The sequence below is a fragment of the Lepidochelys olivacea genome (assembly GCF_965140295.1).
Source record: "Lepidochelys olivacea isolate rLepOli2 genome assembly, chromosome: 24".
In the NCBI taxonomy this organism is placed as follows: Eukaryota; Metazoa; Chordata; order Testudines; family Cheloniidae; genus Lepidochelys; species Lepidochelys olivacea.
In genome coordinates, this window is record NC_140434.1 from 7849031 (window position 1) to 7872045 (window position 23015).

The 23015-nt window shown below is 54.5% G+C and overlaps 1 protein-coding gene across 3 annotated transcripts; it reads left to right on the plus strand.

Annotated features, from left to right (window-relative positions):
- Positions 1-498: 498 nt before the first annotated feature.
- PRUNE1 (prune exopolyphosphatase 1) lies at positions 499-22591 on the plus strand. Of its 3 annotated transcripts, none has more exons than XM_084613557.1 (8): positions 499-684; positions 11214-11318; positions 11570-11775; positions 13930-14108; positions 14484-14642; positions 14925-15019; positions 15721-15879; positions 18897-22591. In XM_084613557.1, the coding sequence occupies exons 1-8, from the start codon at positions 646-648 to the stop codon at positions 19416-19418; spliced, it is 1464 nt and encodes a 487-aa protein (XP_084469683.1). In that variant the 5' UTR covers positions 499-645; the 3' UTR covers positions 19419-22591. The 3 variants fall into 3 exon arrangements, with proteins under 3 accessions (XP_084469683.1, XP_084469682.1, XP_084469684.1); XM_084613556.1 differs by lacking the exon at positions 499-684 and adding an exon at positions 4791-4895; XM_084613558.1 differs by lacking the exons at positions 499-684; positions 15721-15879 and adding an exon at positions 4791-4895.
- Positions 22592-23015: the final 424 nt, after the last annotated feature.

Sequence of the window (23015 nt, forward strand, 5' to 3'; positions counted from 1 at the left end):
CAACACACACAACCCCGAGGCCACACCCTCCCCTACACACACACACAACCCCGCAGTCACACCCTCCCCTACACACACACAACCCTGCAGTCACACCCTCCCCTACACACGCACTACCCCGCAGTCACACCCTCCCCTACACACACACAACCCTGCAGTCACACCCTCCCCTACACACGCACTACCCTGCAGTCACACCCACACCAACACACACAACCCCGCAGTCACACCCTCCCCTACACACACACACAACCCCGCAGTCACACCCTCCCCTACACACACACACACACAACCCCGCGGTCACACCCTCCCCTACACACACACACAACCCCGCGGTCACACCCTCCCCTACACACACACACAACCCCGCAGTCACACCCTCCCCTACACACACACACAACCCCGCAGTCACACCCTCCCCTACACACACACACACACACAACCCCGCGGTCACACCCACCCAGTGACACTCCCGCTCTCTCGCTCCCCGGGGCCGCCTCCATTTCCCGGCAGCCCCGCGTGTGGCTCGTACGGAGGCGCCGGGCCGGGCTCCCCAGCCCGGCGGGAGGAGCCGCCCGCTCGCTCCGGAGCCAGGGCTCGCTGCGGCCGCCGCCCCCTGCCCCGCTGCCCGCCCGCCCGCCCGCCATGGAGAGCTTCGTGCGGAGCCGCCGGGCCGCCCTGCAGGTAGCGGGCCGGGCGCTGGGGGCAGGGGCCGGGGGGAGCCCTGGGGGTGAGGGGCTGGGGGAGCTATGGGGGGCAGAGTCTGGAGGGGGCACTGGGGGGTGAGGGGCTGTGGAAGGAGCGGGAGCTATGGGGGAGCAGGAAGGGGGGTATGGGGTGATGGGCTGTGGAAATAGGGGGAGCTACGGGGGGCAGAGGCTGCGGGGAGCAGGAGGGGGCACTTGGGGGGGTGAGGGGCTGTGGAAGGAGCGGGAGCTATGGGGGGCAGGGGGGAGCAGGAGGGGACACACGGGTGAGGGCCTGTGGAGCTATGGGGGGCAGGGGGGAGCAGGAGGGGGCACTGGGGGGTGAGGGGCTGTGGAAGGAGCAGCAGCTATGGGGGGCAGGGGCAGGGGGGAACAGGAGGGGGGCACTGGGGGGGTGAAGGGCTGTGGAAGGAGCGGGAGCTATGGGGGGCAGGGGCAGCAGGAGGGGGGGTATGGGGTGATGAGGGGCTGTGGAAATAGGGGAGCTATGGGGGGCAGGGGCTGGGGGGAGCAGGAGGGGCATGGGGGGTTGAGGGCTTGTGGAAAGAGCGGGAACTATGGGGAGCAGGGGCTGGGCAGAGCAGGAGGGGACATGGGGGGTGAGGGGCTCTGGAGCTATGGGGGGCAGTGGAAGCAGGAGGGGGGCATGGGGGGATGAGGGGCTGTGGAAGCAGTGGGAGCTATGGGGGGCAGAGGCTGGAGGGGAGCAGGAGGCGGGCACTGGGGGGATGAGGGACTGTGGAAGGAACGGGCGCTATGGAGGGGCTGGAGGGAGGGCATGGGGGGCCCATGGGCTGGGGAGAGCACAGGGAGACCATAGAAGGAGCTTCATCTCTGGCTCCCACAAAGCTTCCCCTCCATCGCCCTCCTCACAAACCCCAGCTGTCCCTGCTGCTCCCCCAGCCTTGGTGCCCCCTGAACTTCCCCTTGCTGCTCCCCCCAGAACCACACAGCCTGGTCCTGTCTCTCCCGCGCCCCAACCCACCTCCCGCACTTGCTGCTCCCCAGCCTGACCTCCACTCCACAGCTCACCCCACTCTCACCCTGTCCATCGCTGCCCCCTGCTGCTCCCTGCTCCTTTAGTCCATGGTCCCCTTTGCCTCCCAGCACCCACCAACCGCTGCCCCCGATTCCTCCCCCATCCATCCATGCCCGGTCCTCCAGCTTTCTCCATGCCCCTCCAAACCTCCCCATCCCCCCTTCAATCTCTGCTTCCCCTAACCCCATGGTCCCCCTCCATGCTGCCCCCATGACCTTCTATCTCCCCTCATCCTGGCTCTGGGACTGGCCTGGGATCTAGGCTAAGGTGCCAAGATGCTGCAGGGATGGGCACCAATGTAAGAGCCTAGTTTGATGTAGCCCATTTACACCTGCAGAACTAGGACAAAGTGTACCCGGGGACTGAATTATTCTCTCTTTGGTGGCGGGACTGAACCCAGCACTTAGCCAAACATATTGATCCTGGAACTGACCTTATACCTCGACCTAGAAAATCACGGTGCTCTGATTACTATCGTGCTTTCCCCCTACCCCTGTAGCTTTTCGAAAATGACATTAGCAGCTGATCTCTCCTGATCCAGGAGAGTTAGAGACAGTTAGAGACTGAGGCTGGCATCTTCAAAGGATCCTTACAGGGAAGTTAGACTCCCATATCCCACTGACTTTCAGTGAAAGGTGGGTACCAAACTCCTTTCAAGTTCCGAGGAGAATCCCAGCCTAAGACTTTCTACTACTGGGGTGCTGGACTCTGAAGCACTGTCTGCTGTCTTAAGAACCCCTAGAACCAGTGACAGCTAAAATCATGGGTGAATTTATGTAGAGAACGAAATTTAAACAAGATACACCTTTAAAGTGACTTACCAGAGATTATAAGAAATATATATACCCCACTTCAAATCACAGGAGGGTCAATTTTCCAGGGGTGTCTAGTTCTGATGTTTCATGTGATGCTGGACTTAAATTCTACCATCAGGCTAGCGTTTTGTTTTGGTGCTAGTTCAAATTGGCTTTTGCATATCCTGGACCCATATAATTTCCTTTACCTGTGGGACCCGTTGACTGACAAATATTATGAAAACAGGCTGAAGTTGTGGAAACAAAGGGGCTGGTGTTTAATGTTAGTGTGTATGGGCAGGGAGAGGGAGTGTCAGAAGTGGATGCACAAAATGACTCAGTTTTTGCCCTTAGGGAGAAGCTGTTGTTTTCATGTCTTTAGCATTTTCAGTTCTGCTGTGATGGGCAGCTGTGCACAGTGCTAAAGTGAACAGGTTACAGTGTCAAAATAAGAAGCGCAGGAAATAGAGGTGGTAAAGACCTGTTAGAATTTAGTGTCGCCTTGTTTGTATTGGAGACGTCTCTCCAGGAATGAAGTAGACCTTGGCTGTAACACTGAACAGATACGTTTTAGAAATTAAGGTGCTCCACTAATTTGAAAATCAGCAAAGGTCTCGCTTGCTAGTATACATGTGATCTCTGCCCAGGCTATAAACTCATGGTAAGGGCGAAGTTGTGTGTCAGATCCGAGACTTTACTGCACTGTGAATCTGGAGAGAATTCTCTTTGCACTGGGCTAGGGCACCCTCACCAATGTGTAACTCTCCAACAGCAGTCACAGGCTGACAGCTCTGTATGATGTGGGGCATTCTGACATGTGAGCAAAGTGGCAAAAGAATGGACTTGTGGTTAAGACACGTGACTGCGAGTCAGGAAACATGGGTTCTGTTCCTGCCGCAGACGTCCAATGTCACATGAGACAAGTCTCTGGGCCTCAGTTTCCCCATCTGTACAACACCTCCCTATTGCACAGGGCTGTGGGAGCGGAACATCTGACATCATATATCTTTGGAGCAACCTTTTCATAGATTAGCATAGAGTGCTGTAAGCATGTTCAAAAGGACCCTATAGATGAAGACCTGTCAGTCAAATGAAATATGAGTGGGCCCTCCTTTAGGGATTCATTCTGGCCTCCGGGCCCTGCTTGTCTTTTCAAGGCCTAGTACTTTTTTGCTTTGCTTATGTGAAATAAATTAGTAAGGCTGGGATATGCAATTAAACAGTCATCGCTGGCCTCTGAAGTATTTGAGATGGTGATATACTTGAGAAGCTTGGGGATGTCGTGATTAGCATGAACCTATCAGAAACAGCGTAATCCATGTGGGGAAATGAAAATGGAAGATTCCCTGCCTCTTACAATAGAGTGTGTTTCTTCCCATCTCCCCAAGTGTGCCAAAATTCAAGTGAAGGCAACAGTTCTATGCAAGCAGGTTTGTGTGGGGTAAACAGCTGAGAATTGCTGAGTGTTTTTTTACAATGAGTTTTGCCATCCCAATGCTGTTTGTGGCCATTCCACGAGTTTGCGTTTGGGCAGAAATTCTCATGCCACGAGCTCCTCTGTCTCTCTGCATCTGGAAAATGTCATTCATCTTATTTGATCAAGGGATACAAAAATATTAAAACCCCCAAAACCTTGATAACGTGATACAATGCTTTTTGCAGAGACATTCTAATGGATGCAATGGAGAATTAGGTCACTCAGCTAGCTACAGGCCGTGACAATATCGGTGTGCTTGAGGAGCAATGGAAGATATGAAAGAAGAGTCTTGTCTATTTTGATCCTGGTTACTTTGCAATTTAAATTACATTTCTCTTCTAATAGCTTTAGATTTCCTAACCAGAGTGTAGCGCTGTCATGCTTCTCTACACTGATACCTTGTTATGATAAGGTAATTATAGATGAGTATTTTAATGCAGTTCTTTGAGGAGAGACATGAGCTAGTCAGCAGCAGGTAATATGTTTAATCTCTCTCTGCACAGAGGTGTAAAAATATCAGCTGAGATTTAAAAGGAATCTATTTGACATTTCAGTATACAGTAGAAACTCCCTATTTCTCGGCTAATCCCCGGCTTTGATCGTTCTTTCTGAAAACCCTCCCCAGTTCTCGGGGGGTGGGGGGAGGGAATAAATAGCAAAGCTAATGCAGTGATGTCTCCTGTTACTAATACTTACTGTTGTTATTCGTAGTAGGGTAACACTCAGAGGCTCCAGCTGAGATCAGGGCCCCATTGAGCCTTGTGCTGCACAGACACTGAATAACTGAGATGAGGGGCCCCGTCATACTGGCTGCTGCACGCACACAGAGAGACCGAGATCTGGGGCCCATTGTGCCAGCCGCTGCGCACGCACACAGAGTAAGAAACGGTCCCTGTCCTGAAGAGTTTACGATCTAAATAGACAAAAGGTGGAAGGAGAGGAAGAAGATTATCCCCTCTTTGCAGATGGGAAAACTGAGGTGCAGAGCAATTTCATTGACTTTCCTAGAACCCAGATCTCCTGGGTCCCAGTCTAGTGCCTTAGCTGCAAGACCAACCTTCCTCCCCACAGTTACAAAGTGCTATGAAGAATTATCCCCACTTTCCCTAGTGTTTCTTCCACGGTGAAATGGATAGGTTAGCAACATGGTGTCTTACCCATTCCGGGAGCGGCTCATCTTCCCCAGTGTTGAGTGTGTGTTTTGAATGCTAGGCCATGGACTGCATGCGTTTCACATGTCTGTCTCCAAGGGTGAGGCCATCAGCAGATGCCCAAAGGACTCTTGAATTAGTGCTAAAATTGCCTCATCGCGATCTGTTTGGGCCCCCTGCGTCTGTTCCTGGAGATGCTGCTTGCGGTGACCCTGGAGCTGCTGCTTTTTGGCTGGTGACACTTGTGGGAGAAGCACAGGGCCTCCATAAAGTGAGGCAGGCATTCCTGTCCTCCCATCCCATGGAGGTTATGCTGAAGGACAGTCCCCCACCTTTCCATGTTGCTAGAGTCTTGAAGGCAGGTGACACCCAATAAACCTACCTTCCAGTGCTGCAGTGAGGAGGGGAGGGCTGGGACACTGACTCCCAAAGAGTAGGACTTAGAATCATAGAATCATAGAATATCAGGGTTGGAAGGGACCCCAGAAGGTCATCTAGTCCAACCCCCTGCTCAAAGCAGGACCAATTCCCAGTTAAATCATCCCAGCCAGGGCTTTGTCAAGACTTCACTTCTCCTTTCTCCTTCCCCCCGTGCTGCCTGGTATCATTGCCCGTCTTGCTCACCGACCGGCCCGCTTCTCTGCGCTGGGTAGCAGAGAGGACCTAGCGGTGGGACTAAGGCCTTATTTAACACAAGGGTTTTTAGCCAGTGGTGTATCGCATTGTGTTCACTGCCTCGGGCCTGATTCTTCCTTGCTCTGCACCATGTGCAATCGCTGACACAGTGCAGGTTTCAAGATCGGGTATTTATTTTTCGGGGCTGTAAAAATGCAAGGGGTGGTTAAAAAGGAACAGTCTTCCCCAGTGCACAATTGACTTCCTGTATGCTGGGGTTATTTTTGCCTTCCTCTGAAGCATCAGCGATGGGCTCCAGCTGGAGACGGGAGACTGGACAGGGTGGGGCAGTGCTCTGAGCTGATACCGAGAATCCTTTTTTCTTAGATGCCTGGCTGGTGGGTCTTGCTCACATATTCAGGGTCTCGAAGGAATTTCCTCCCCTGGGCACGTTCCACCTAATCAGTTCCCTGCCGTTGGTGTAACCTTGGTCTCTCCTGTTCTCTGCCTGTGGCACACAGTTTAGTCTCCTGAGAGCTGAAATGTTTTGGTTTAGTCGATGGGCTTAATATTGGGGTGTCTGGGTGAAATGTGTGATACAGGAGGCCAGACTGGATGATCTAATCCAGGGGTCAGCAATTTTCGGCAGGTGGCCCATCAGGGTAATCCACTGGCAGACCGCGAGACATTTTGTTTACGTTGACCATCCGCAGGCACGGCCCCCCGCATCTCCCAGTGACTGCGGTTCGCCATTCCCGGCACCTGATCCAATCGGTCTCTTCCAACCTTAAACTTGCATGAAACTATAAAAAAGCAGCATATGTCTTTGATTCTAAGTGCTCCATGGTGCATGGTTTGCTCTAGGAAGCCTCCTTCGCCCCATTGTTAACGTAAATCATCACCCAGCTCTTAGAACCGTATTTCCCATCTTTATGGTCTCCACTGGAGTTGTCTGCAAATGGACCTGGCAGCGTGCCTCGGCAGGACTGTTTCAGACCAGGGCGGAAGGAACTAATTCAAAGCTAAAGGGCCCTCACAGAGAGAGCTCCAGCAGCTGCGCCATCTCTCTGATGGGAGCGGGGAGTGCCCTGCTCTGACTGCATCTGTGGCAGTAGGACCTGGGGAGAAGAACAGTTGTTGGTAAATAGGTCCCTGGCCATGTACTCAAATCTGCCTCGCTGCTGAATCACTGTTGGGTTTATACAGACTTTGCACCGGGGTGAATGAGGCCCGTACGATACACACGCTGCATTGGTGTAAGGCTTCGTTTATATCTGCACTAGGGATCGGCCTCAGCATAACTACTCCGGTGGCTAAAAGCCAGGCCATAGACAAAGCCTGAGTGGTGGGGTGTAACCTAAATGCTGACCTGGTGAAGGGGTCCCCTTGTTCTGGAGATCAAACAGGACACAGAGAGGGGTGGAAGTGTGGAGAGCTGGGACAAAAAGCTGCTTTCTCCTGGCCTGACGGACTCTGCTGGCTGCTGAGAGGAGCTGGGAGGATGAATGCAGGGTGGGTGTTCTTCCATAATAACTGTTTGTTTGGGGCTGCACATAAACAAGCCTCTGTGTGCGGCTCACTGAGTGTGGCCTGTTTGCGCCAAGCGCATCAGTGACGTCGTCTGGCTGCTATTCGTGTGTGTCTTTGCCTGCCGCAAAAATAAGTCTGCTGCATTTGCTTGAGACTCGCGTGAAGTCATGCTTATGCTGGGCCTGCAAATTAATGCTGCCTGCCTGTGAGACAATGCGCGTTACCTTTGCAAGGCTAAAAAGAGAGAGAAAAGTTGGGCAGGAGAAAAGGTGATGTTAAAACCCTGAGTGGCAGTGTGGCTCAGTGGGACAGCACGTTGAACTGGGCCTCCTGGGTTCTAGACCTAGCTCTGCCAGTGACCGCAGGCAAATCATTTTCCCATTCTCTGCCTCAGTTTCCCCTCCCTTTGTTTTGTTTACTTAGGCTGTAAGCTCTTGGCAGCAGGAACTGTCCTGGGTACAGTGCCTGACATAGTGGGGTTCCACTCTCAGTGCAGACCTCTCTAGGCACTGCGGTAAATTGCTCTGAATACTGCCCTGGCCCAAGCAGAGTGGTGACCCAGGCACCCAAGTGATTTATTCAGAGTCGACGAGGTTTGGACTCTTCAGCGTCTAGATTTTTTTTTGAAAATGGGAGTTAGGCTCCATTTTGAAAATGTTCCACTAAGTGAATTGTGTAAGGAAGTCTGAGGCAAAACAGGGACTTGAACCCACATCTCCTGAGCCCCAGGCTGGTATTTTAACCACTGCACCATCCCTCATCTCTAGATCCAGCTCACTATCCTGTCTCTCATAGAGGCCAGAACCAGCTGCTTCAGAGGAAGGTGCAAGCCACCCTTACAGTGGGCCGCTACGGAATAACCTTCTTGTAAAGGAATTTTCTTCCTGTCACCTTCACTTAGAGTCAGTGTATGCCCTGAAGCAGGAAGATTTATTTCCCTTCTGATCTTTTCTTTAATTCCACCTAAAGTATCTTTGGAGGCCCTCATTACCAATAAAAAAGACCAATCCTTGTGAATCTGACTGAGCTGTTCGCCTTGCTGAAATCTTGTGATTTGTGAAATCAGTGAGTCCCACAGGCCAGGTGCATGCTGTATAGAAATAAAACCATTTCCTTTCCACAGTCTGTTACTGACTGCCTTCTGCTGAATAATATCCCCTTGTTCTAACCAGGCCCCTGGACTGAGCACGAGAGCATACTCCCTCCCGGAGCTGAGTCTTGTGTTCTGGGAAGATAACTCGAACTGTCCCAAGTTCTCTTCTCTCCATTGTCAGCTATTTTCATACTCAATCATATTCCCTCTCACACGTCGCTTCTGAAAACTAAACCGTCTCCGCCTTTTCAATCTGGATGTTTTCCCATAAGGTCCTCTCTGTTCTGGCAATCTCGTTCTGGAATAGCGGGGCCAGAATTGAATCCAGTATCCCAGGAAGAGAGCTACCATTGCTAGAGGTATTATTATTTTTTATTTGGATTGCAGTCCCAGGATCAAAAATCGAGATATGCCTGGTGTTATAGAAGTGAGTCAGTGCTGACTAGGATAAAGTAACTCTCCTATATGGTGGTGCAGTCATTGAGTCAAGGCGGGATGTCTTTGTACAATATACATGCCTGCCCACCCAGAAGGTATGGGCTCGATGCAGAAGTTACTGGGTGAGGTTCTGTGGCTGGTGGTATGTAGTAGATCAGACTACATGCTCAGAATGGTCCCATAAAAATCTAGGTCTCTATGAATATGCTGCTTGTATTATTTAGATGGAAAGACAATTTTAATTGCCTTTGCTCCCCTGAAAAAAATCCATTCTGATTCCAAAAGGTGCCAGGGTGTCTCTTACAATCCTAATGGATCAGACCTGTCATGTTGATTTAATGTGTTTGCAGGAATGGCTGGGACATCGCTGCCATTCCCAGATAGCGCAAAGGTAAATTAGCTTTGAAAAGGCTGCACACATCCCTCTCCGAGACCTTTGAGTGCCTTTTAGTGCAAATTGCTTGTGCATTTCTCGGTGAGGTTGTTTTCTTTCCTCCCCAGGGGCCATATGCTGCTGTTTTGCATGTTCGCTCGGTAACATGCAGCTCTTAACTCTGCTCCATAAATGCATTATCCCAGCCTTGCTTATCTAAAGTGCTTGGCCAGCCAGCGCCCAGCGCTTCGAACCCGGCACCGAGTGTGTCCGCCTGTTCTCTTGACAGTAACTGGGAAACGGATGCTGCCTCTTTGCACCTGGGAGGAATGGCAAATCGCTTTTAGGGAGCTGGTGCAAATCTGCCTTGTTTGCTGTCTGACAAGGAGGGCTTCTTTGCTGCTGCATCCGTTTGCTTTTGCAGGTACCAAAAGCTTCATTCATAAGTGGTCACCGAGACCTTGCTACCCATGTGTAGTTTCCAGGCTCACTTTTCATTGGCAAGTTTCAGCACCGGAGCAAAAGGGCCAGTGTAGAGATTGGAGCGTCGGAACCAGCTCAGAGGCCGTAAGAGTCTCAGTCAACCCTTCACCCCACATTCACATTGAACCTCAAATGTCTTGGGGCTGATTCTCCTTTTGCCCTGCACTTCGTGCAGTCACGTACGCTGTTGTAAACTGCTGGCAGGTCAGCATAGTTGTGCTGTTGTAAATGACTTCATGGCAAACAGAGAATCATGCCCCTCCGTTTTAAACTCCCTCCTTCATCCCTTTCCGTTTTCCTTGCATCTGAATTTCTGGCTGCAGCCAGAGGAGTCTGCTTATCTTCCCACGTGCACTGACCTAATACTGGTCTAAACTGGAGTTACAGGAGTAAAATGGTGTGAAAGGAGAATCTGGCCCACAGCTTGTTCTTGCAGCTCTCTTTGCACATGCCTTCCCTCCCCCCCACCCAGATGTTTTAGAACCAAAGAGAATCGATAGCAGCTGGCGTTTCGATTGCGTCTCTGACAAGCCGGTTATGGGCCTGCTGTGTTAGGAGCACAGCGTCCTGAGTTCTGGCTGCCTGTGTTTTGTTATAGGCTGCCAGAAACCTTCTCTTTTGCTCCGTGAACCCCAGATGTTTATCTCCCCTTCAAAACACAGAGCAGCCTACTGACCCCCTGTGAGCACAGAGCAAAGCAATCGCCAGTGGTACTGACATTGCCTTCCTCCAAGGGCCATTTGTACGCAGCAGGTCTCACACCCTCTCTGTGCTGTTGGACAATATTGGATTATTAACCTTATTTTACAGGCACAAAGTTTCAGAGCTAGGAATGGGCCCCAGGAGTCCTGATACCCAGGGCCCTGGTCTGAGTACGAGAGCGTGCTCCCTCCCAGAGCTGAGTCCTGGCTCCCAGTCCCCTGGTTTAGCCACTGAACGACGCTGGCGAGTGGAAAACATTGGTGCAGCTCCTTCTTACTGTGTTCCCGAAGGGATTCCATTCCTTTGTCAGTTTCATGCTGGGTCAAGGTGGTCACTGCGGGGCTGACAGCCCGGTGTGCGTCTCTGAACACTGCCAGTCTGTGAACCTGGGGGAGTGGGAGGCGAATCTGGCACTACAGAGAGTGCTTGTGGGTGCGTCTCTAATCAGCTGAACGTCTCCCCCTATATTGGCTCCTCTAACCCAGAGGTGGCCGGTGACTGTTACCTTTGGAGCATCTTGGTGGCTGGGTCGGGCATATGCTCTGGGGGCCTGGGGATTGCTCAGCAGATGAACTTGGGAGCCTCAGGTCCTTAAGCCAGCAAAGGGTCTAGAATGACCAAGGCTTCCTGGGCCAGACAGAGAGGAGCCGGGCGGGAAGACCCTGTCATGTCAGCTCCCCAGCTCAGCCTGCCCACAGGGGAGACGGTGCGTGTTTTCCTTCTGCATCAGCTCATAGGAGTGAGTCTTTTTCCCGTGCAAGCGACATTGGGCCTGCTCTGCCTGGATTCAAAGCCTGCTGTCTCTTGGCAGGAGCATGTCCAGCACAGGCAGGAAGTCCACGTGGTGCTGGGGAATGAAGCCTGCGATCTGGACTCCATGGTGTCGGCGCTTGCCCTGGCTTATTACTTGGCAAAGGTGAGTGCTGCCCTGAGGCTTGGCTCCGCTTTGGAGCTCTGCTTCGGCTGGGGTGGAATTAACGGGGATGGGGAGGGAAGGGGCTCTCTCTGTGCAAGGGGGCACATGGGGCAATTGGGTTGGTGACCACATAGCACTGAGACCAATGCACACTAGGGCTGCTGTGTGATGCCTGGACCCCCCTGGGCTGGGCTTTCCATAGCCAAGGCCTGCTGCTAATTGTCCCTGAGGTTCACTGTGTTCTCCTGCAGACCTCTCTGGAGTCCAGGGCGGCATTCGTCCCTGTGCTGAACATCCCCCGCTCGGAGTTCCCCTTGCGCACAGAGAGCGCCTTCCTCCTGCAGGAGCAGCAGATCCCCGACAGCTGCCTGATCTTCCGGGATGAGATCGACCTGCATGCGCTGCACCGGGCTGGCCTCCTCTCCTTGACGCTGGTTGACCACCACATCCTGCCGAGGCAAGTGGAGAGGCGGTGCGGGGGACTTAGGAGATCTGGGGTGGGGGCTAATCCTGGCTCTGCCACCGACCTACTGGGTGACCTTGGGCAAGTCACTTCCCCTCTTTGTGCCTCAGTTTCCCCATCTGTAAAATGAGGCCAAGGACACTGAGCCACCTTTATAAAGTTTTGAGATGTACGGATGGAACACGCGATACGGCAGCTCGGTGTTATCATTAAATCACTGGTGGGGGCTCCAGGCAGGACGGAGTGGGGAGTAAATGATGGGCAAATGAAGACATTATTACTTGTATTGTGGTACAATCCTGGCCCAGGACCCTGTTGTGCTAGGCACCATACGGATGCAGAACAGAAGGAGGGCCTCTGCCCCTACGAGCTTGCAATCGAAGTAGATGATATTGCTTAGCCTTATAAACAGAGGGACTGTCTTGTCCACGGCGTGGATGGCATCCTTGCTGGATTATGAAAGATGGGTGCACAAGGGCAGGTGGGAACCCCTAAAGCAGAGGTGGGCAAACTATGGCCCACGGGCACATCTGGCCCGCGGGCCCATCCTGCCCGGTCCCTGAGCTCCTGGCTGGAGAGGCTAACCCCCAGCCCCTCCCCCACTGTCCCTCCTCCCCCGCAGCCTCAGCTCACAGCATCACTAGTGCTCTGCCCCGCTGCTCCTCCCGGGCAGCGTGGCTGGCTCTGGCCGTGCGGCGGGGCTCCAAGCCCCTGCCACTCTGAGTGGCATGGTAAGGGGGCGGGGTGCCGGGGGGTTGGATAAGGGGCAGGGGGTCCCCAGTGGGCAGTCAGGGGACAGAGAGCAGAGGGCAGCTGGGGGGGGCGGAGGTTCTGGGGGGGTGGTCAGGGGACAGGGAGCAGGGGGCGGTTGGATAGGCATGGGAGTCCTGGGGGCCCTGTCGGGGGCGTGGGTGTGGATAGGGGTCAGGGGGCAGTTGGACGGGGCAGAGGTTCGGGGGGGGGGGGTGGTCAGGGAGCGGGAAGTGGGAGGGGGCAGATAGGGGGCGGGGCCAGGCTGTTTGGGGAGGCACAGCCTTCCCCACCTGGCTCTCCATACAGTTTCGCGACCCTGATGTGGCCCTCGAGCCAAAAAGTTTGCCCACCCCTGCCCTAGAGGAGCGAGTGACTCACTTTTAAAATATTCCTAATCTTGCTGTCAGCTCATGACTCATGGGCACTGGGGAAGAGACGGGTCTTTCCCAGGGACAGCTCCCTGCACACGGGGTCAGCATGGGACAAGGCACAGAGGGCTTGGGCCGGGTGGGTTGCTACCCACCACAGCAGATCTGATGTCCAGACAAGTTCATGAACCCTTCAGCTGCCTTGGGAGGAGCTGGGAGACCTCTTGTGGCTGGAAGGGACCTACAGACAGGAGCCACGGCGTCCCCACAGCTGCTCTGCATCCCTGGGTGCTCTGGGAGGGTTTTGCTAAAGGGGATGAGGTGTAAAATCTCTGATATGAGCAGGCAGGTGTGCGCAGCATCCCCCTGCGTCTCTGGGAACCCGAACACGATGGCATTCTCCCTTCGTCTTCTACATGCGTGTCTGCCGTCCTTTCCTGTGCCCGCCTTGCCGCCACCCCACCCCATTCCTACACCACCCTCACCCCTGCCCACGCTCCATGTATTGTCTCCCCCTCTACATGGCTACCCCAACCTCACCGCCCCTCCCCCCCTCCCCCGCAGTTGCCATATCATCCTTTCCCTGTTTAGGGGCTGAAAACCCCCTCCCCTCACTGCAGCACCGCCCTCAGCCCAGCACCTTTGCATGTGCATGTCAGTATATTTTCAGTGTAGAGGAAATAAGCCCCCATCGGTCTTTATTGGTGGGGGGCGGGGTAAGAAAAGAGCCCGAGAGGAGGAATTTTCAGTCCGTCCCCAGGGTGATGCTATAAATACACAATAACGCCCACCAGGGTGCACCATAACGCCCTTGGATGCTCTCGGGTGGATGGTGTAGCCAAAAGGACAGATTCCATCCCTGGGGTGACTCCATTGACCCTAAGTCCCTCATTTTGGCGTGGGGGTAGAAATTGCAGAGAGAAACGCCTGGGGACAAAACTGGGGTCTTTCTCGGCCTGCGCCCACCTCTCCAGAGGGGGGTGCTCTCACGGGCACCGCCGCTCACGTCCCCGTCTTGCCCGCCCAGCGGAGACGCAGCCCTGGAGGAGGCCGTGATCGAGGTGATCGACCATCGGCCCCTGGAGAGGGAGCCTCGGTGCAGAGTCACCGCGGAGCTGGTGGGCTCCTGCGCCACGCTGGTGACGGAGAGGATTGTGCAGGGCCCAGCGGAGCTGTTGGACAGACAGACGGCCGCCCTGCTACTCGGTGAGAGCGGTGCTAGCCTGTTTTGACGTTCAGGGAGGGGTGTAGAGTTCTGGGGCGGAGACCCACAGCTGCAAGTATCAGGCCCGTCTCCCAGGCTGTATCCTGCTGGCTGTAAAACCGACCCCTAAGCAGCAGCATGCTCAGCAGGGCTGCATCTGCACCAACCCAGGAAGCAGCAAATCCTGGACTCCTGCAAGGCCAGTCTATTGCAGCAGGGCTTTGCTTAGGGGAGATATAACAAGCACCTGTCTAGACCCCAAGGCTCTAACTCCCCAGCTCATGTCTAAGATCACAAAAACCGTGTATGGGTCTCTATTTGCTCCTGGCTTGGCTCACACTATGTTTGTGTCAACTGCTGCTCCCTTTGCTTTAAAGGTACAATACTTCTGGATTGTGTTAATATGACTCCAGAAGCTGGGAAAGTGACTCCCAAAGACAGTCAGTACGTGGCCCTGTTGGAATCCAAGTTCCCAGACCTCCCAGCGAGGAGCATCCTGTTTGAGGCTCTGCAGACAGCCAAGTTCGATGTGTCAGGTACCAGCTTTTCGCGGATTGATCGGGGATCAAGTGGGACAGATGGGGAAGGCAGGGGCTGCGTGGAGCTTATATAGTTGGAGGCATTAAATCAGACGAGTATCCGAATTCATCTGAAAACAGTCCAAGAATCCACCTAGCAGAGTGGTCAGAGGGTTGTGTGTGCGAATGATGTCTGAGTCTTTTGGAGCGTCAAAACGCAAAGCTCCCTGGAAGTGATCCAAGCTCCCGCTGGGAATGAACATCCCTCTTCGCTCACGTTTGCCCCTCTCATTTTTCCAGGGCTCACTACGGACCAGATGCTGCGAAAGGACCTTAAGGCGCTGTCGAGCGACGGGCTCATTCTGGCCATCAGTGCTGTGTACGTGACGCTGGAGGTAAGGATCAATAAAACATGGGGATACTGAGGCGCAGGGAAGTGAAGTGACTTGCCCCGGACCACAGAGGGAGTCAGTGGCGGAGCTGGGAATAGAGCCCAGGAGTGAAAGCACCTTTTGCCTGCTGGGTATCTGTGCATTTTGCTATTTAAATGTTATCCTGTGCAAGTGGGAAGAAGCCGATCCTATGGTTGGGAGCTAGGTTTTCTCCCTAGCCCTGCCAATGAAGTGGGGAATAATGCTGCCCATCTACCTCGCAGGGCAATGGAGGGTTTTCTATCTCTCCATGGTACTTATCAGTGTAGTATCTGAGCACCTTCCCTCACAACCCGCCTCTGAGGCAGAGCAATGCTGTTATCTCCATCATACAGGTGGGGAACTGAGTCACAGAGAGGGAACTTGCCCAAGGTCACCCAGCAGGCCAGTGGCTGAGCTGGGAATAGAACCCAGGTCTCCTACATCCCAGTCTGTTGCTCTATCCATTAGATCACACTGCTGCCAAATAGGCATTCCTTCTCCAAGGAGCCTATAGTCTGAACAGTTCAGACATAACAGGTGCATGAGACAAGCGGGTGGTGCTGGGGGTGGGGGAGGACGACAGGGTAGTAAGACGGGCGGGAGCTGGAAGCGTTGCCTGCCGTCCTGTCCCGTCGCGTGCCTGTGCGTTCTGGACTCTGACGCCGCTCGCTGGTCTTGCCTAGGCCTTCCTGCAGCGGCCTGGCTTGCAGCAGGACCTGTGCGCCTTCTGCCAGCGGTATGGCTACGGTGGGTTGGTAGCCATGACAATATCCTTCAATGAGCGGAACGAGCCATTCCGGCAGCTCGCGGTGTACAGCCAGCAGGCGGCGGTGCGCACAGCGGTGAGCATAGTTGGGGCATGCTGCCTACCTGCCCGGGGTCTGCCCTCAGATTCTCAAGGGATATTCCAGAGCCGCCCGCCCTTCCTCAGTGACCAGTCCCAGAAGCCCATGCATATAACAAACTGAGGGCAAGCACTAGATCCCCTGCTTGCGCCCTGATCCTGTACAGCATTTAAACAGGTGCTTTACTGCAGTCACATAGAATCATAGGACTGGAGGGGACCTCAAGAGGTCGTCTAGTCCAGTCCCCTGCACTCATGGCAGGACTAAGTATTATCTAGACCATCCCTGACAGAGGTTTGTCCAACCTGCTCTTAAAAGTCTCCAATGATGGAGATTCCACAACCTCCCCGGGCAATTTATTCCAGTGCTTAACCACCCTGACAGTAAGGAAGTTTTTCCTAATGTCCAGCCTAAACCTCACTTGCTGCAATTTAAGCCCATTACTTCTTGTCCTGTCCTCAGAGGTTACGAGAACAATATTTCTCCCTCCTCCTTGTAACAACCGTTTATGTACATGGAAACTGCTATCCTGGCCCCCTTCAGTCTTCTCTTCTCCAGACTAGACAAACTCATTTTTTTCAGCCTTCCCTCATAGGTCATGTTTTCTAGACATGTATGACTTAGATTCTGACCCAGCAAAGCACTTATCTGACTTGCTCTCATAGTGGCCCATTGCTCTAGTCTGGCCGTTGCTTGACCCCTGATAATCCCTGCCCCCAAAGCTGCCCCTCCCTGCCGCCCCCATCTTGGGAACCTCTAGAAATGGAGCAAGGGGAGGAACTGGACCTTGGTTGTTGCTTCTGCAAAGAGCCCAGAGCAGAAACGGATTTGCTCCTGCTGCAGATGGGGCAGAATGTGAAGGGGTTTGGGAGCCAAAGCTTGGGATCTGGGGGTTTTGTTTGTACAACGTAAAACACAAGGGAGCTGCCTGCAGGAAGAGCCCCCGCTTGGTATCTGACTCTCTGGGTGCCCCTGGACTTGTGAATTCCCAGATCAGCGTGCTGGGCTATAACCAGCACCTTCCTCTTTGCTGCAGTGGCGGGTGGCTGGCTGGGAGAGGATTTACAGGGTGGTGGCGTGTCCCCGGTGGGTTACCTCCTCCGGCCCCCGCCCTCCTGCGGACCTGGCCCCCAGCTCAGCAGAGCGCTGAAGTCCTGTGGGAATCAGTCCCTTATGAAACACCCACCCAAGTGCTTTGCTGAATCGGGGCCCAGGTGCACAAACTGTGCAGCACCTTCCACGGCTGTCTGGTTCCAAGCACCGTCCACCCTGGAAACCGGCTCACCTGCCTGTTGTGCCGAGCTCCCAGCCGAGCCACTCTCCACCCAAGTGGAAGCAAAACTGCTTGAGAGCCCTGTTCCCCTCCCCCCGCCACCTCAGTGGGTGTTTCTAGGTCCCCGCAAATCCCCCCTCCCTCAACCCCTCAAGGCTCAGCACTGCAGCCCCCCCATCCTCTGCCCATCAGAGCTCGTTCATGCCACGGTCGCTCCCGTAGCCGGTGGGGTAGCTGCTGAGCTGTGAAGGCTTCGGCGTTCACCCTTCGGCTCCAAGGCCACCCCCAGCGCAGCAGCCCACGTGCCTGCAGAGTTTGCTGCGGTGCTTTCCAGAGCCTGGCGAGAACCTACCACGAGAGTGGGGGCGGAGGGGGGAGGCCATGTTTACTCCCCCCATCCCCAGCCATGCAGCAACGGCTCCCCCCACCACCACCCCCTCCGATCCCTCGCCACCGCTCGTCACTCATTAACCGTGGTCAAAGGTTTAGAGCCGTGGGAGGGATCCCGGGCTAATCGCCCGGGTGGGTCAGAGATCACAGCAGCCGAGGGGACCGAGCGGGAGACAGCAGCCTTAGAGATGAGAGGTAAGAGGCTCCTTTTTCCATCCCTGCAACCGGCTCTGCTCCAACGGGAAATGCCCTCCGTGTGATCCTGCCCCGACGTGCACCCTCGGCACCTCCCGCACCCAGTGCTTTGCCTCTGGAGGCTGAATCCAGAGGCTGGACTGGGCAGATACAAGCTGAATGACGATCATTAGAAACCAACCTGTCTCCCCCGGCTGCCGACACACACACATCTGCCCTGTCAGCCGCTGTCCACTCATTTTACTTGTTCCTTAACGCTCAGCTCTGAGCTCGCGGTCCCCTGGGGTTGTCTGTGGGGGGCGTGAAACCCTTCCCTGGGCTGTGGGGGACACGTACGTTTTCTCTCAATTGACTGGCTGCCCAGGCACGGGAGACTTGGAGTCTGACACTCAGCTACCCTAATAAGGGTAGCTCCTTTGGAGTATGTGGGCCAGATCTCCGGCTGGTGTAAATCCGCCTTAGCTCCATTGGAGTCTGTGGGCCAGAGCCACAGCTGGTGTAAATCCATCGTAGCTCCATTGGAGTCTGTGGGCCAAATCCCTGATTGGAGCTCCAGCAGATTTACCCCATTGGAATCCATGGGCCAGATCCCCGGCTGGTGTAAATCAGTGTCGCTCTCTTGGGATGTGCCGACTGACACCAACTGAGGATCTGGCCCGCTCTCTGGCAGACTGAGCAACCTGGGAGCTGTATCCAAGCTTGTGGGGAGAGCGACCCTGGGATCAGAAGGGCCTGGCTGGGAGCACCGAGAGCAGAGACCCCAGCTCTGGGCTCTGCTCGCACCCTGGCATTGCAGACCTGCTACAGCAGCAATGGTGGGGTGCAGCAGAATGGGGCTCCCGCCCAGGATCCAATCAGTGTGAGGCAAGCTATGTATAATTCCCTCTCCCCTCAAATGGTGTAAATCCGTGGAGCTGCACCAGTTTACAACCAGTGTGGGATCTGGCCCTGAGCATATCCGAATAACCTGGCTAGTGCCCCAAACAGCAGAAATGTAGGAGGGGAGTTGGGGGGTCAGCCCAGTACAGCTCCGGCTTTGCTGTACTATGCGTGTCATGATCCCATCCCTGCTGCATTGTGACAGCAGGTTCAGTCTTCGGGAGGGTCCTTGGCTCTCAGCCGGCTCCTCACCCCCTCGTGTTTCTGTCCCCAATAGGTATGTGGCATTCTGGAGCGTGCTAATAACCCGCCCCTGGACCTCTCCCCTCTGGGGAGCCTCTACCCCAACCTCTGTGCCTACCACCAAGGCAACACAGTTGCATCACGTAAGAAAGTCCTCCCGATCCTTAAAGACTTCCTAAGGGAGTGGGGCACAGCGGCTGGCACCATGCATCCTGCGGACAAAGATTCCTGTGGCATGACGAGACCAGAGCCAAAAGACTCCTCTGCCGGTTGCGGTGAAAGCGACGAGAACCCGGAGGACTCGGATGTGGCTGGCGAAGCGGGTGCCCTGGAGTACGAGCCAAGGGGCAGGAGAGATCCAGGCAGGTGCCCGAGGCATGGGGATGCCTTGCTGGAGGACGATGCCCCGTTGCCTCCCACCCCCATGAACAGCCTGGTGGATGAGTGCCCTCTGGACAGGGGGCTGCCCAAGCTGTCGGTGGAGGCGATCTTCGAGAAGTTCAGCCACATCACGGTGGTGCGCCCCTCTGCCAGCAGCAGCCCCGAGAAGAAATGACACCGGGGCTGGTGCCCGCTCGGGTTTCAGGGAAGCGATTGCAATCCTGGTGCTCTGGGATTAGATGCGTGGCCTCTTTCTGTGTGTGGATGAAACACGTCCGTCTGTCTCACGGGGACGTGGACCCTGGCCTCTGCAATAAAAGCCAGACACAGGCACTTTTGTCAGCGATGCTCCAGAACCGACTTCCAGCCAGCTCCTCCTCCAGCGGGGAATTTCATGGGAAAGCCAAACCAAAACACCAGCAGCGTGGCACCCCCCCCCCCCCAGTGCAAAGTGCAGCTGCAGTTTAAAGGCACCGAGGGGTTTGATCCTGACTGGACTGTGCCCACAAGTACCACCTCCTTCTTCTCTGTTACAGTGATTTCTTTAAACCCTGCCCTGGCGCAGCCCCAGCTGCCTCTTGCGTCACCGTGCCCTAGGTCGTGAGCGGTTGTGCTGTGTTATGCGGAAGAATGCCCAGGTCCAGCAGCCCCTGAGACCCATTCCACGTTGTGTCCCCTTCCTGTGTGCACCGGCTTACCCCTCGCATCGTGGGAGGGGAGATCTCGGCCCCACTCTTGTTGAACCCTGTGTGGATTTGGCAGCGTCGTTTCCACCCAGAATCCCCCGTCGGGGAACAGCAATAAAGGAGAGGAACTTCTCTCCCGTCTCCTCTCCTCCCGGTCCATGTGACACAGTCGGCCGTCGTGCCTCCTGTGAGCCATTGGGTCTGCCATGTACCTGCCTGCCTGCGCAGCACCGTGCGTAAAGGAAAACTCTTCCTTCCCACCGTCCCCATTATCTGTGGTCATCATTGTCCAGTCCCTTTGAAACCCTGGCTGGGCAGCTTTGGAAAGTGACCCCCAGGGCAGTGAATTCTAGCCAGCTGTCCGGGGGTTGTGTGAAGGGGTTTCTAGTGATTGGTTCCTAAAGCTCTGCCCTGGAAAGCGACCGTGAGAGGGAGCTGAGCCCAGGGCCAGGACAAACTGCTTTGAGGTCCTGTTAGCAAACCAGGGCCAGCCCGGCTCTGTGGGGAGGGGGCTGGGGTCTCTCCTTGTTAACCCCATGGGAACAGCCCGGCTCTACGAGGAGGAGGCTGGGGTTTGTTCCTCCTTGTGCATCATGTATGGAATCATTACTAATTTCCAGTTACAGGTTTTATAGGGCATTTTTGTTGTCGTCCCCCTCCCGCCTGCCCGGTGCACAAGAAGGAAGGAGCCCGGCTTGACTTTTGGAGCCCTGGCTGAGTTTGCAGGGCTCGCAATGAGGAAAACCCTCCTCAGTGCTCGTGAACTGGGCGTGTTTGCTTCTGAGTCACTGAGGGAATAACCACAAAATCCCAGCCTGCTGTCTTTACTGGCCTACTGGAGAGCTGAGCTACCTGTCCCTTGGCACGGTCCAACCTGCGGGTGGGGAAATGGATGGTACAGAATGCCCCAATGCGTCCGTCCCTTCTCCCGAGGGGACTGGCAGGGTGTCCCTGTGACCCACAGCATAGTTCCCCTTTGAAAGTAGCCATTAATGAGGCACTTTTCAGGTGGCGACCATTCATTAAACTATCAAAGGGGCCACACTATCAGCTTGCCCTTAACTCAGCCTCTTTTGGTGTGGGCTCACTTGATTTCAGGCCCGGTTTCGTGTCTACAATTCTGTGGGCTGGCAATTCAGAGTGCTTGAGGCCTTGTCTACATGGGAAATTTGCACCAGTTCAAGTTAAATTGGCTTTTTAACCAATATTGTTAAATCAGGGCAAACCCCTGCGTGGACTCTGAGGGGGGGGAAGGGGCTTATTTCAGTTTAATTTTAAGCCAGTTCCCAATTGGCTTCAGTTAAACAAAACCAGCCACTCGTAACGGAAATCAGTTTCCACACGGGTTATAGCCGTATATTGATTTAAATTCACACCATGGATTTATGCCAGTGCAAATGTCCCATGTAGCCACGACCTTAAATGATTTATGCTTGCCACCTAGAAGCTTCTGTTGTTCAGAGGGATGGGTGTGAGATTCCCCTTGTCCTCAGAGGGTAGGGGGTGGGAGATGAGCTCTTTAGATAATCTGGCCCCAAAGGAACATGTGATCCCATTTTATTTAGGTAGCTACATAGGAACGGAGCCCTCCGGCAAACTTGGCCCCATGGTCCTGACTCTTGTCTGCAAATCAGGAGTTCAAGCAGCAAATTGACCGAAATTGCAGGTTGGTACAATTGGGCCTGCAAAAACCGGAAACTCTGGCCTCGAAATCTTTTCCAGGCTCCGTTCCTTGGAAATGGCCCTAATCCACCGCCCTGCTGGTGCTTTCGTTGTTAAGGACGGGCTTCCACCCTGTGGCAGTCGTTCTAATGCACCTGGCACCCAGGAACTGGCCTTCTCCAAAATTGTCATTCTGGGCTCTCACATGATAATTGTAATGGACCTGTGCCTCCTAGAGAGGCCTCAGGTACTGACACTGCAGGTTAGCAAGTAACCGCGTGTGCCCCCAAGCCGGGTCCACTCTGTGGGGCACTTGCATGAAGGGGAAAAACTCCCTGACCCCATAGTCCGACCCCCGTGTAACCCCATTGTCTGCGGTGGCTGTGAATAAGCCTCGGGTGCTAGAACCCCCAGGCGTGTTCCTCAGTGCGTCATGAATTCCCCTCCTCCCTTTGATCTTGTGAATCATCTAACCCTGGTACGTCTCTATGGTACGTACACCCTAGAGAGACCCCCTTGTGGCGGAGCCCTGAGCCTCCTACGCTACTGTCTGTGTCTGTCCATACGTCCCACAACCAAAGGCTCTAACAGGTGGGTCTGGGAGCTGCACTGATGGACGACGTCGATACCGGGAAATGAATGCTGTGTCTGAATCCCTCTCGATTTAGTAGCTATAATGCGGTCTGTCTACGAAAGCAACGTGCATCCTTATTCATGGAGGACACCTCGAGAGGTTCAGGCTCCGAGGCTGTCAGTCCTACACCGTGCACCAGAAGTAAGACAGAACCAGGTATGCAGGGTGTGATCTCCCTCTTTGTGTGTATTGTAGTGGTACGCAGGAGCCCCAGTCACAGACCAAGACCCCATGGTGCTAGGTGCCGTACAAACACAGAACAGACAATCTGTGTCCTAAAGAGCAGGGAAGCAGAAAGGCCCTGGAGCGTTTAATGAAAGCTTTAGTATCTGCCTGGTAGAGTTGGGGGTGACATTACATAGCCCTTTTCCAAGTTGTCTTTGCAACACCCCTCTGGGTGAGTGTGGTCATTATACCTGCTGTGCAGCTGGGGGAAACTGAGGCACAGCGGGGGATGTGTCCTACCATCAGCGAGTTGGTGTCCACTGGGGTATGATTTCAGGAGCTCCCAGCTCAGGCTGCCCCACATGGTAATCAAAGGAGCCAGGATGCGTTTGCGATCTGTGGGGCAAAGAAAATCTGCTTTGGGGTGAGGGGTGGGGGAAGGGAGATATTGAACTTGTGGGGAGTGGGGTAGGAAAACTCTCAGTTCTATCAGAGCTGGGGTTTAATTCACCCTTGTGCAGGGATAGGGGAGCAGCACAAAGCTTAATGCATCACATAAGCCAGCAAAATTGGCCTCCATGCCCTGATTTAGGAAAGCATCCCTATTCGGGAGAGGTGCTTAAAG